We start from the raw sequence: 15323 nt of genomic DNA, 5'->3' as shown, positions 1-15323 counted from the left end.
ATTTAATCTTTTCTTTTTAGAAGCACTTTGTTACCTGTTCTTTGAAAAATGCTCTACAAGTAAAGATTATTGTTATGCTGTACTATTAGTTTTTTTAAAATCCCCTTTCTTCTCTTCTCATTTAGTTTTTTTTCCTCCATGCTCCTTTTCTCCTCTTTGCATCTCTTTCCTGCAACACTGACAGGATGCTAAAGCGGTGTCTTTGCACAGACGAGCCCTTCATGCTCTGCTGTGCTGTTATGTGTAGAGCTTCAGCTCATGTGTGTGCTTCACCTCAAACACTGTATGGCAAGGTGTTCACGAGTTTCATGGAGTCAGCGAGCGTGTGAGCTCTCACACACAACATACACATACACACACGTCAATTAAATGCTTGTCTTCAGCCTGAAAACACGACTTCCTCCACAAATACACACACACACACACACACACACACACACACACACACACACACACACACACACACACACACACACTGTGCCAGACAGTGTTCTCACATCCCTCGTTATGCCTGGCGATAACCAGCCACCCACTGACTGCAGCAGATAGAAAGCTTATTAAGACTACACACTATCATCTCACACTGCACACCATCAGAGTTATTGTCACAATTGCAGAAAAGAAAGTGCTGCTAATGCTGAGAATGGAAGGAGTGAGATAATTTCTTGAAAGATTGATGGCCGTTCATTCTGCAGAGAGAGGAGCTGTTAAGTCTGTAACTGCAGTTTGTTAAGACTGTGATATGTAACAGTTAAGTTTTTCTAATAGAAATAGCTCTTTTTCCCTCTCTCTCTTGGACGGAGGCTAATTGCACAGGTCAGTTTGGTGACATCCCCATGCCAGCTAGCTGTGATCTCCATGTTACATATAGAGCCTCATTAGAGCATAGCTAACTGAGTGCATGCATGCACACATCGTCTCCCACTCTCCCTCTCCTCCAGTAATGAGAATGACAGTAGCTGTAGTAATTAGTCAGTCCAGCTTCTTACCAGCTCTGCAGTGAGTTTTCCATGCGACCGGCTGGCTGCGTTTGTCCAAATCAGGGTGTTGATTTTGTAAAGTTAAGTAGTCATCATCTATGACAGCTCACTCAGGGTTTTCCACAGGAAGTTCAGTTAAATGGAAAGAGGATGTAGAAAAAAGTTAGTTGGTTATCTACTTCCATAAAACAAATGCCAATTTCTCAAAAACCAGTTGGATGTTGACAAAAAATACTATTTTGTCATCAATATTTAAATATAGCGTTTTTTTCCCAGGAAGTTCAGTCAAATGGAAACTGGATATAGAAGAAGGTCAGTTGACTGTGTACTTCCATGAAGTAGATAGAGATTTCTTCCAAAGTAGTTGGATGCTGAGGAAAAAATACTATTATATCATCCATATTTAAATAAAGCGACAAAAATACGAGCAAGAACGCTCATTCTCAAGAGTTGAATGCAAGCTGAGCAGTCCAGTGGCGTCTCTTCTCAGGATCCCGGGCCCGCCGAGGTGATACCGAGGCATCGGTGGCAGCGACAGGCTAATGATGACAGCGACACACTAATAATGGTTCCCAGTAGCTCCTGTGACAGTGGGGAGTGTATTAAATGGGACACAAGAGCAGTCTGACTCACCCAGACCCCCTACTTCCACTTAATGAGAGTTTGATGGAGTGGTTGTGTAGGTAGATAATGCTAAGTTAATGAGATGTCCTATTCCATGTGACTGTTTGCAGTTCCCTACTAAGTTACTGTGTGTGTGTCGCCCGTATTGATGTATATTGCTGTCTACTCAAGTGTGTGTGTGTGGCGCTGCTTACCTGTGTTTGGGAGCAGTATATTGGTTTCTTGATTACTCTGTGTGTGTCTGAGTTACTTAAGTTTCTAGAGTTAGTTTTTTTTTGTCAGTGTATGTTTGTGCGATTGCTTTCTTCTGCTTGTGTGTACAGTACGGCTCTGTCAGTCTTTTAATTTTTAAATTCAGTGGCAGTCTAGCACTCAACAGGAAATTAACTGTCAGATTTCTGAAAGAGTGACAGAGTAGAAAGTGTCCCCAGAAGAACAGACAGAATTAATAAACAGAAACAAAGAACAGACGGCAAGTAGAAAGGAAAAAAAAAGAAGGGGAAAGCAAAGAACAGTTCACTCACCGCGATGGGAAAAGATGGGAGTTTTAGAGATGAGGAAGGGGTAAGATAATGGGAGAGTGGGGGATAACCACATCCCTCATGGCAGGTATATGTCTCTAATTGGGACTCCCACCCCCATCCTGCGTCTCCCCCTCCTCTTTTTTCTCTTCCATCGCTCAGACAATGCAGTGAGAAAAAGAGGTTTCCCTAATTAATGCAGGTATAATGATGGGTCCAGCTGTGGACCTCTGCCCTCTCAGAATGTAGATTAAGATAATAATAACAATAATAATAATACATTTTATTTGATGGTGCCTTTCAAGTCACCCAAGGTCACCTTACAGAGAATAAAACAGAATAAAACAACAAACATTATTAACACCAGACATCAACCTAAATAAACCTTCACACTTGCAGCTCAGCCAGATAAACCTGGGATTTTGGATAATTATATATTTATGTGTAATATGCATACATAAGATGAATAGTGCTGATATTCCTTTTCCAACAACACAGCACTCTGTACAGTTAGCACTGAGGTAATTGGTAGCCTGCTTTTGGCACCGGAACGATGTGGGAGTGCTTAGAAAATCAGAATAGTTCCAAGAAAAAGGGAAAAAAATTTAGCTTGCTGTGGCAAGTGCCCACACTGTTTCTGCAGCAAGTGATCTCCAGGAAGTCAGGTGGAAAAACATTATACAACAACGGGGGCAGTGACATCACCGAAGGGAAAATATAAAAATAAAACTAGGATGTTGCAGATGTCGCGTTTAAACTTCCTCAAAGGCCTCCAGATCAGAGTGAGGCTGTACCGCGCGCCAGTTTCACTTAAAGGGGGCACTCTGCCGATTTTACACATCAAGATCAGTTTACCAGTCATGGTTTGTGCTACTCAACCGCCTCTCAGAATAGTTGTATAACATCTTCTGTTGCATACAGGAGTCATCAAGTCAGCTATGTTATCTCAGCTTGGGCATGAAGTCCCTGCATACACACACAGGTGTTCACTTACTCTGGCTGATTAGACCTCTGCTCTGGTTTAAGCTTGGCAAAGCTGTGCTGGAGTTAATTGAGGTCACCTGACTCTTTGCACTAAGACTAATGTTAAAGGTGAAATGTATCCAGTCTTAATAGGTGCAACAAACTGTACACACCCACATAGCCATGAGAAGAGGAGAGAAAAAAAACAGACATGGAGGGTTTAATGAGTTGTATTATGAGAAGTGTAGGATCTAGTATTTTGAGCTTGACCCATACCAAGGAGTTAAAATGGAGATATCTTACCTTTGCTGCTTAGGTTTTGACAAGTCTGTCTTTTAATGTCTCTCACATGTCCCTTAACTTTATGGAAGTAGCTTTTCCAATGATCCAAACTGGAGTCAGCACTGTAATAGCTCATAACTTCATCACTGGAGTATACTTTAAATGTCCTGCACACCCACACAGGAGATTTCAGTTATTCCGCCTCTCTGAAGCAAAAGCTGCAATCTTCTGTATGAAAGGACAGCAGTGTATCCTGATGAAACAATTTATGTGGGTGTTTTGATGAGCAACAAACATGATGAGCGTTGCCCTCAAGAATGATAACCGTGTAATAGAAGGGGTCTGATTAGACATTGGTGAGTGAAAACACCTGTGTGAGCATGAATGTGTATGAGTGTTAAGTAAATTCATTAGTATGTAGAAAGTTTGCTTGGGGCAACCTCAACCCCCAAGTATACGAAATAAAAACATAAAGTGACTGTTAACTTTATCCAAAGATCATTTAATTAGTCACCTCTCCACAGTCTTCACAGGAAAACAAACTATGTGAATGTCTGACCTGCTGCTGGCAACATTAACACACACAGGTAAAAGTAAAGCGAGTAGATTGCCTTAAAACAACAGTAATTGGTTTGGAGGACAGTGCCAGGGCAAAATGGCATTCCTGTCCAGGTTTCACTCTGGCTCTGATGCTGCGCACCACTTTTGGCCAGGCCAGCAGGTTACCATTCAGGCCACGTATCCGCCTGTAGCAGTAATGAGAAGTGCTTTGCTGTTAATGAGATAAACACAGACATTAGATTGGCTCAGCAGGAGCTGAGAGGAAAGGAGAAGGCGAGAGAAAAAAAGAAATGGGTTGGCGGGTGAGACAGAGGATGCGAGATAGGGAGATGAGACGGGGCGGTGGGCCTGGTGAGAAGCATGATGTGAAGGAGAGATAGAAGAATATGAAATATTTAGAGGAAAAGACTTAATTTCTCGCAAGTGTGAAGTAGAGCTTCATTATAACTGGAGCAGAGGTGACGAGTGTATTTTGCCTGTAAAATGAGAGTATAAGCGGAATGATATGATCCAGAATGATAATGATGATGATGGTCATAAAGTTGATATTAAAACTATAACACTATTTTATTGAATATTTTAAAATATTCATGCTCCGTATGCTCTGCAACAATTGTACCCGTTTTTCATGTTCCCACACACACACTCTTGATTGTCGCTGCCTGCTGTGACAGTATAACCGTGTGTGTCATTAAGCAGTCTTTTCCCAGGCAAAGCCACAAAAGACATTCGGGAATGAATTTGTCTAACAGTGGACGAGTGTGTGCGCGTGTGTGTGTGTGTGTGTGTCAACATTTATAAAGCTGATGCAAGGTGGAGAGTGTGTTTTATGTAAGTTCGAGAGTTCTTTTCATAAACTCCTACAAGCCTCTGTTGCCTGAGTGACGTCTGTAGTTTCATCATAAAAACTTCCAAAAAGATTAAAACGTATAAACCTTGCCTCTAAGATAAAAGTGCATTTGAGGTCAAAGTACTTCTTACCTGAGGTTGTAATATCTCGAACAAGAAGTTAATGTCATTTGATCCCCAGTATCAGAGAATAATTAAGGTCATTTAAAACTCACCTTGTTGCATCTGCATCCCTTTTTATGTGTCCTGTTCCAGGTTTGGGAAGAAGAAAGAAGACAAGAGCAAAGATGCAGCTAAAGCATCCAAAAGCAAGCAGCTGGAGGCCCTGAGTGAAGAGGAGCTGGACAGGATCCCCGACACCAGAGACGGGTATGAATCAGACCGGAGTGTGAAATAAGTCTCCGTGTTGTTTTCACAGTTTGAAGTGGCAAAAGAGTGAAGTTTACAACACAGGGAAGTGCTGACAGAGCCAGAAAGTTCACACAATCACCAGTGAAGAAAAGAGCTGTGATTGACACCTTACCTGACAAGTTGTGAATTATCCTGACGCAGCTAAAAAAAAAAATGCATGTATTATTTACTCTTTTTTTCTCCTCTCTCTCTCCTCCTGGCTGACAGCAACGATCCGCGTTACGCCGAAGTCCGCTCGGCCTCCCTCCCCGATGTAGAAGACGACGACAGTGACCCCAACTATGCCCGCATCAATAACTTCCGCCCACCGCCATCGCCTCAGTCATTCATCAGTCGCACACCCTCCCCCGCAGCAGCAAAAAGGGTGACTAACCAGCTTCAGACCTCGACCGAGGAGCTGGACGGGCTCTACGCCAAGGTCAACAAGTCCAGACCCCCGCCTGCAGAAAGGTGAGACAGCAGAGGAAGGGAGAAAGTCTTGATTATTTATGTTTCTCTTGTGTGGACCCAACTACTTTAATTTAGTTTTCTAATGCATATATGATTCTTATTAAATGTATTTGCATCTGTGCAGATTAGTAAGAGTGGGTGGATGCACAAAGTTGTGTATGTGTGTAGGAGTGTACACACAAGGTCACGGACCATGGCTTGACCAGCAGGAGCGAGAGAGTATTTGCACATATCTACATTCATGGTCTACCAAGCCGGAAAATGCATAAAACATGAGAGCATGCTTACACTGTACTAAAACCCTCATATACACACACAGACACCCGCCCACACACACCCACCCACACACTGCTACACAGTAATGCAATGCATGATTCATTTAAATCTTCTGTTATTTTTGCAGTTATTTTGACCTCTGTACATTCTTAAAACTTCTAAAAAATATATGATTGAAACTATTTTCACTTGATTATATTTTTCCACAATTGTTACAGCAAGAACAAGAGAGAAAAAAATCTAAGTTTGTTTGAGGGTCAGTCTGAGTTTCAAGCTTAAAATATGGAAAAATATTAATGGTTTGAATGTTTTACCTTCCCCAGTTTTTAATTCTTAGTAGGGGCTCAGTTTGTTATCCAAGACTTTCCCCCACAAGTATCCAAACCCTCTTTCTCACACACACACATACACACACACACTTGCACACACATAATCATATACGGGGTCCAGGTGCAGCACAACACATCCCTGAAAGCACAGGGTTGCTTCTGCTCAGCCCTCCCTACAATTTAATGTTTGAATTTCATGCCACCACACTTCTCAGGCCACCAGCTGCATCCTTGTCTGTTCACACTTGGCGCTAAAAATGTTCTGGGCAGACGTAATCACCGGCAGCCAGCTCTCGATACAGATATTAACGCAAAATGAGTGTGGCTGGAAGTTGGAAAGTGCTACAGCAGAATCGTGACGCTTTCTTTGTTGTGTTTGTCTGTGTATTCCAGCACATTAAAAATAAACAATTACCATGAGATTAAAGTGATGACTGCTAGCTTTAATTGAGTTATTTTTAGCTCCACATCAGATTAAAAGTGAAGGAACTGTAGTCCTTTTTAAACATTGTCCTTCTATTTTAGGAGACGAAAAGCAATCAAGCAAATTAACCTCAACTTGAATAGAGCCATCACGTTCAATATTTAGTGTAAATCCTTTGCTGTTAATAACAGCCTGAAGTCAACCCGCAGACCTCAGCAGACACTTGGTATCTTTCCTGCTGATGCCCTGCCAGGTCTCCACACATGCTCATTTGGACTGAGGTCAGGGAGGAACATCTTGTTTGGCTGTAAAAACCTCCTCGGTTGCCTTGTCTTTTTGTAAAGTTTTCCCACATAAAATGATTTAGTGGGCAGGTGAAATCCAATCCCAGTAGAGAATTTGGGATAGATTTTGAGATATTCTGAGGCCAGATATGAACGGCAGTGTGTCATAAACAATTCTAGAAAAAGGTCTGAACAGAGCCAAATGGGAATATACTGTATGTGTTGTATTTTGTTATACATTTGGTAAAATTGACCCTGAATGTTTTTCATTTTATTGGAACATAAAGACGCCTACAGCTATGTACACAGATGGGTTGTTGGAGTTTAATTCAAAGTACGACACAATGAGCTTTAACTTGAGTAAAATTTATTATTTAGTGTAATACTGGGGTGTTGGAGCCACTCGTTTTCAGCTAATGCTTGCAGACGCACACTGGTTGTCAATGTTGTTATTCCCTATGTATTATACATTATTACTGCTGAGGTTTTTGAAACCTTAGAGTTTAGCTTGCAGCCACTTTTGTATATGAAAGAGAAAAGGGGAAAATCTAGAGAGGATTCTAATGCAAATTCATCATTTCCCGTATGAAATAATACAGGCCACATTAAAACTTCCCTCCACTTAAACTAAACTCTCTGACAGAAAGTACTATTGACTTGCAAATCAAAAACTGAGCCCTAGACTCCCAATCTCATCCAGAAAAAGAGAGGATACAGAGAGAGAGAGGGAGCGAGAGAGAGAGGTTGGACAAGGAAAGGAGACAGATGGGAAATGGAAAGGAGTGACAGACGGAGGGAAGGAGAGAAAAAGAGAAAGCCGGAGAACAGTGTGGAGAAAGAAGGATGCCAAAATGGGAAGAGAGAGGGAGAGAGAAAACGTGTTTGATAGGCAGAGTAAATTCCAGTGGGAGGAAGTGACAGAAGAGAGGATGCAGACAAAAGGGAGGGGGGGATAATTAGCCACAGTCTAGCAGCCTGACAGATCTGTTAGACCACTTTAGCTCTCATCCACTAGTGGTGGGTACTTCATTACCAGCCTGTTTTCTCCCTCCATTTCTCTCTGTTTCTGTTTCCTCTCCCGCATTTTCACTCAGTCACTTGTCCATTCACCCTCCCCTGTTTTGCTCATAATGTATATTAGATTGTCTTTAGCATTAGCATGATGGATGAGCACACGTCTGGCTTGTTAACTGTTGGAGAGAGTCTTCAGAGACAAAGAAAGACTGAAATATTTGTGTAATAAGGTCGTCAGAGGGCGGTCATTCTGCATATGTTGTCTCAACTAATGAAACAACACTGTGACATATGATATATTAGCTGTAAAGGATAAGTTTTTCTTATTGTCAACAATAGTCATGAAAAGACCAAAACTAACAATGAATTGATGCTAGGGTGACTGTATAATCAAAGCCTGACATACAGCAGCTGATGATTTTAAGTCGTTTTAATCATCCCTTCTATCAGTAATAATAGCATTGTACTCATCAAGTGAATTGCTAGGATCTGGAAACATGATGACACAATCAATCAGTCAGACTTTATTTGATAGCACTTATAGCACTTTTCATATGAAACAACAAATATTGACTAAAGTACTTAACAGAGAGATGACAGTAACTATCAGGTTCAATCACAGACATAACTATAGGGATTACAAGAATATGAATAAAATTTAGAATAAATAAAATCTAAAAACAAAAGAGCATTGCACGGAGAACAAATAAATGATAAAATCCGAGTGTGGCCAGTCATGTCTTCACAATGACTGTTAGAAGCCTGAAGAAAAGAGATAAGTCTTAAGATGGGTTTTAAAGATATCAGTGGAAGTGGAAGATCTAATAACTGTCCCACAGTTTGGGGCCAATGATGGAAAATGTCTGATCACCCTTGGATTTTAATTGGAAATGTGGAATGAATAGTGACTGGTCTGCAGATCTGAGGATTTTAAGAAAAGGCTTGTTAGCCAAAATTATTTGGATGAGAAAATGAAGACAAACTATAAAATTCTGTTATCATTATCCAATATATTTTACAGACCAACTTTTTTCTTCAAATTTGCCTAACTGTACTACCATAATTGTGCTGGCAAAGTTTTCCTGTGGAATGAGGGTTTATCATTAACCCTTCATGTGCACTCACTTCAGTTTGACCTCGAAATAAAGTGGTTAATTATCTAGGTAGTGTGACTTGTTCACAACTTGTTTGAATACTGTGTGCTGCTGATTCCAGATCTCAACAGATACTTTAGTGAGTACAATATCATCAAAACTGATTCAAATAAAGGCTGAAACTACAAAAATAACCCCCAAATTGTAATAAAGCAGAATTCTGGAGCTATGTTGAATGACCTCAGATGTATTTCACAGTCACACCCATCTCCACCATGTACCTACATTCACACATGCCCCCTCATTGCCGGCTATTTCCATTCACCTTTCACCGCCTGCGGCTTGGACGAGGGCACTCATTCACAAAGCAGGTACATCTGTTTAAACACACACAGCTAGCAGTGAGGTTGGAACCCCCATGCCGTTCATTCACACAGACATATACACACACGGTCAAAATCCAGACGCACACACAGCCAACCACATGTCATATTTCTGCAAGGAATCCCAGTGTAACCTAGCAACAATGCTGTGTGTGGTCCAGTGAGGTTTTTTTTATACCACTGCACAAAAATCACAGGTGTAAGCTAAGCTTACTGTGTGTGTATATCTGTAAGCAATCCTTTGTTGCTATAGCATGCAGGATATTTGTTGTTTCCGAGGGAACAAAACATCTGTTTTCTTTTATCTTTTACATTACACTGTTTTAATGATGCTGAGAAAGAGATATGCTCATGTGGGAGATGGTGCTTGTGTGCACTTAATGTGAAAACAGCCTTATCCAAATGTTTGTGAAGGCACTGCAAGTGTGCATGCCTGTGTGTCCGTACATAGTCTCACCAACTTAGACATGGTAGTGCCCCCCCCTCCCTTTCTGTCAAGGCCCTCAACATTGGACTCCCAGCGCTGTCTCCCTAATTTACTGTTGGACATTTTCATTAGGCCTTCAATGGCAGGTGTGTGCCATGATGGGCATCACATTTGATTAGAGCTATGCTAGAGGCTGACCTGTGGAGAAAAAAGGTTAGCTATGCTTGTCAAATTTTATTAGCCAGAAGGCACTCTTTGTAGCCGGAGCAAGAAACATCGAGATGAGATGAAAGAGGAGTGCAAAAAAAGAGAGGCCCGAGCAGAGAGATGTAAAGACTCGTGAGAGTCTATGCTTTAAAATCCACCGTTGGGCTAAGAAAAGAAAGATGAAGGTGAGCTTGTAAGCTAAAACAAGTAAATGACACATCAGTAAGAGCACACTCAGATTTCTCTGGTGCGACAGTGGCACGAGGACACATGCCACTTGCTTTACCCGACACTGTGACAACCACTGTAGACAGGCTTGACTAATTTTTGAAACATTTTAGAAGAAGCTACAAGGTCTTTTGGATATAGATTAGTTACGTCTCTTTACAAGTCCTGAATATTGTTGGTTTTCTTCCCTGTTTCCTTTCTCTGAGCTCCATTTTGGTGCACTGAATATACAGTTTTATTCCCCTATAGACAGAAAAAAGGGAGAAGCAAGCAGCGTGAAAGAAGTGCAAAGCAGACTTTATACAAGAAGACTTCCCATAAGCACAGATGTGGAAATTCACATTTTGCAAACAGTAAAAAAATCATTGTTGTTTTCTGCTGTGGATCCAGTTGTCAGACAGCATCAGCCTGAGGAAAAGAAAAGAAAACAGATACATTGTTCCCTTGAAAACAACACATCATTAGCGTGGACTAGATATTAAGATATTTTTTGCCTTTTAAAGTGTCTTCTATTGGTGCTTTATCTGAGCAATTAAAATGTTTCCTTTTGGATTCATGCAGCTTCCAGATTTCCCTTTGTTCATGGTCAGTTACACCGAAAAAACACGCTGTTACTGGAAGCTAGTGTTACATACACTAGTTTCATTTTAATGCCTGCACACTTGTTTAACAACAGATAACATACATGATGAGGAATGTGAGTCTATATTAGATGCTGGTGCTCACTAAGTTCAGAGGCAGTGTTTCCCAGCCATTTTAGTTTGTTACCCTTTAATATTTATGCAGTGTCTTCTGGACTGATTCTTCTCAGACTGTTTCATTTGAAGAATTTTAGATCCCTGAAGAGGTGAAAGAATGCAGTACCTCATAAGAAAAAAGAAAGTTATTCGTCTTATCTTGACAGAAGTCTGATAAACAGTTTTGTGTTGTTTTTACTTATGACTACCTTTTTTACCTACTTTAAAACCCAATTGACTTTTGTAAACAAAAAAGATGCCGAATATAATCAATACTTTCATATCCCATTGATTATATTGTGACCTCAAGTTTATCTAGAGACCCGCTGAGTGCAAATGTCCTAGAATGGGAACAGCTGCAAAAAAGCAATTTAATTTAAAAACAACTATACTGACATTTCTGAGAACATGTAGTGGTGTAATGATTTATGACTCATTTCCTGTTATAAATTTTAAAGGACTATTAAGCCAACTTTACACATGGAGGTCAGGTGGCTCTGGAGAGGTGGTGGAAATATACTTGAGACGGAAAATGGTATTATATTGTAGAGTTGCATTATGGGAAGTGTAGTATGCAGAATTGGTAGATTTGTCCAGGAATTTCCTGAACAATTTGGTGAAATACATCCTTAAATGATCCGAACATTGGCCCCCTGACAAGCAGTTATCCTTATAAAAACAGCAATTCTGGCTCAGTTTAGATTAAGTGTGTGTTGACCCTCCTATGCCCAATGAAACCCAGAGTTATCAGTTCCAGTAAGACTCAAATAACTGATAGCAGATGGAAGAATAAAAAAGTGCATTTCTTTATGTTTATTTTCCTGTTTCAGGTTGGAGCTCTACTGAGTTTCTGTCCAGCTATTCCCAGTATTACACCAGGAAACCAAACATTGACCATGCACTTTGATGTGTGCTTACCTCCAGCATGCAGACGGCAAAGAAAAACTGCCAGCCCAAGCTTTTTTCCCCCCTGTGTGTTGTGTTTAAATCAGCTGGCCACAGCAAGAAGAAGTCGCTAAACCAGCCGGTGGCGGCGCACACTTCCTAATTAGTCTGCCCTCACACTGACTAACACCACGGGATAGTTGCTTTTCTCACACACTCTCTCTCGCACTCTCTTTTATATACTAGACAGTTTTGTTCTCACTCCAGTTCCCTTGCTCTTTCTTTCACTCTTTTCCAAGTTTGCATCTCTGTATTTATGTTGCTGTTTGGTTTTTGCTCTCATTCTGTCTTCTGACGCATCTTTCATTTCCTGCCTCTGCGTCTCATCTCCTTCCTCTCTTCCTTCAATCTCCATCCTCCTCCAGTTCTCTCTATCGCTCCATCTCTCTGTGCACTGTCAGATCAACCTGCATAGTCAGATACTCTGAAATATGAATGAAAAACGATACTCCAAGGAAAAACACTTAATGTCATGTGTGTTTCTGTGCTTGAGCTAATATAGCAAAATAAGACTTTATTGATTTATTGATTAGTTGTAGTCTATTTACATGTCAGTCAGTCTGCCTGATGCCCTTCTGAGATACAAGACATCCATATATCACATAGAAAAACATGTAAAGAAATTCAAAGCACTGTGCCCTGGTTTCCTTCACAGTTTACCATAATGGGGGGCTCAATATGCTTTGAATGGCATTGGAAAGTGTTGGGGGGTGGGAGGTTATGTAATCAGAGAAACATGTTTTTTGCAGGGCGGCTGACTCTCCTAGCTATAGTTTATTTCATGACTGACAGTTTTAAATAACACTATTCTATTGAGAAAATTGTAGACTTAGATCAGTTGTGTTTATGCAACTGGCCTCAGGCCTGCAGACAGCGGCAGTTATTAGTTGCTGATGACAACAGGGGAGTCTACCTGTCTCTCTAAACACACACATATACACACACATACAGTATATAGGATAGGACATGTGGCTATGTGTGCGTAGGCAGGCATATACACACACACTTATGCATCCCTCTCTGCCTCCTCTGTTGCTGTGTGGAAAGCAGCCGTTGAACTGTCAACCCATCAAACTGCTACTCAACAAAGCTCAAGCCCCTCCCTCTTTATGCCCCTCTAATGTTTTATCCAGAATCAGCCTCTGTCTTCAGCCATTAATATGATAATATTTGGCGTTGTCAGTGATGGAGGCCGTGGCATAATGAGATAATTACAGTGTTGTTTCATTTGGAGAGCGACACGCGCGCTCAATCAAAATGACAGCGCTAATTACAGGCCCTGGGATTGGCTAATGGGTTCTGTGGAAGAGGGGTGGCATGAAACGAAAATATCTCAACTTGGCTCCGTGCGTCCATTCTCTGAGGGTCTGTTTGTTTGTTTGTGATGTGGAAAGGGGCCGGTGGGCGAGGGTAGAGGGTGAGCGAGAATAATAAAAAGCAAGTAATAAATGTGTGAGTGAGAGAATGTGAATATCTTAACAGCAAGGTTGTCTGCAGGACGCAGCACTTGAGGGGGAGCAGAGATTAGTATTGATTAGCTGTGTGTTGAAACCAGCCATTAAACTAATTTCTAGAAGCAACAATTAACACAGTGCGAGGGCCAAATGCCACCTCAGATATCCATCTCTGAAATAGAAGCATCTGTGCTGGCATTTCATAGCACCAAAGAAACTTTTGGAAAGTTCTTTCCTCATGGAAGCAAGTCAAGATTGAGTTTTGCGCCCTGAGCGTCAGCAGGGAGTCTGCAGTGAGGGTCGCGCACATTTGTGTCGAATGATAGCGACACTTTGCATATCAACATACTGGCACAGAAGTCTCTATGACTCAGCTTTCTATCCCTACAGAGTTGAACAGAAGCGGGCTGCATTAAATCAAGGAACATATACACAAGCACAACCACACTGCCACTGTGTCCCAAATACCAAATTACAGAAATACACAATTTTATGCATTCCTGAGGTTGTCCACGCGCACACACACAAACACACTCTCTGAATCTCAGCCAGATTTTCTAATTAAAGGCAGAGCCACAAGAGAGAGACTTAAACATGTAAGCTATGTACTTCACTAATGAACCTCTCTATCTGCTCTCTGTCTCTCTCTCTCTTTCTCTCTCTCCCTCTCTCTCTCTCTCTCTATCTACTCCATTTCGGTCAATATCTGCCTGGAGGTCAGACTATTAGAATGTATGGCACAACGCCTGTTTGATGGAGGCGGTGTGGGTGTTTATGTGTCAGACAAAGGTCTTTCTTGTGTCAATCAATCATTCGTGTTTGTCACATGTAATCATTTACGGTACAATCACAGCGCAATGTGATCCCACAAGCACCTTCCATTTTGTGAGTTTAAAAGGACTTTAAATAGGCATGCCTGATTGGTGGAGAGGAACCCTAGTGGCCTGAGGTTAGAAGAAGAATGAACCACTCTTTGGAGGGTCTTGCAGTCCTGTTGAGTGCTGTTTCCATACCAAGCAGTGATGTTCCCCATCATCACTGCCTGGTTTGCTTTGCCTTGTAGTTTTTAAGGGTATGTAGAGGAAGGTTAAAAAGTTTTTTTAATTGTATTCAATTTATTTTCAGTTTGTATCTCCTGAAGACGTAATAGTAAACAAACAGCATACATATCAGTGTCAATATTAGATACCTGTTTCCTATGCAGCCAGTAAACACAGATAAACCACAGCACTAGGTCGCCCCTTTGGTAGCACATTGTGAAAGATTATGCTCACTCAGCCACACAATTTTTGTCTTTTGCCTTTTGTGTGTGTATGTGTGTGTGTGTGTAACCATACCCTTGTTTATGTGTAGTCAGGTCTGTACTCTCAGGTGTGTGTAGCTTATCTAGCATTAAGGTCCAGTGAGCATGATGATGTTTCTTAAGTTTTGTCCCCATTCTGTCCTGAGTTCTTATCTCCTTACCGACACTTTTTTTTCCTTCCATTTGTTTGGCTGAGGTTTTTTTTTTCCCCTTTTTTTTTTTGTCATTCTCTGCAAAGGTCAGGTTCAGCAGATTAGTTGGGTGTCGACTTGTCGGTCTATCTGTCTCACGCTGTGTGTCTTTTTATGTGCAAAAGCACATCCGTCAAATATTTTTAGACTGTTTGTGTTCCGTTTTTTCCCCCACTTTTTCAGCCTTGGTTTGCTCTGTCAGCTGCAGAAAGTTCAGTTCAAGCGCTGGTTTCTTCTCAGAGGCAGTACTTTGTGGATATTATCTGTCTGCCTGTCAGTCTTCAGGCGCTGTCAAGGGCTGTCACTGTGAAGCCAAAGAATACTGATGGATTTAACAAAAGATGGAGTTGAATGTAACATATTCCACCTGGCTTTTCCCTCAACTT

At 41.2% G+C, this 15323-nt stretch overlaps 1 protein-coding gene across 1 annotated transcript in view; it reads left to right on the top strand.

Annotated features, from left to right (window-relative positions):
• pard3ba (par-3 family cell polarity regulator beta a) overlaps positions 1–15323 on the top strand; it is a 153524-nt gene that overhangs the window by 107813 nt on the left and 30388 nt on the right. The window contains exons 20-21 of the mRNA XM_053314634.1: positions 5036–5149; positions 5399–5641. Of these exons, the coding sequence (XP_053170609.1) occupies positions 5036–5149; positions 5399–5641 (357 nt within the window). The remainder of the gene's footprint in view (positions 1–5035; positions 5150–5398; positions 5642–15323) is intronic.

This window comes from Scomber japonicus, chromosome 24 (genome assembly GCF_027409825.1).
Source record: "Scomber japonicus isolate fScoJap1 chromosome 24, fScoJap1.pri, whole genome shotgun sequence".
Taxonomy (NCBI): Eukaryota; Metazoa; Chordata; class Actinopteri; order Scombriformes; family Scombridae; genus Scomber; species Scomber japonicus.
The sequence above is the reverse complement of the archived record's forward strand: the minus strand, read 5'-3'. Positions and strand labels throughout refer to the sequence as shown.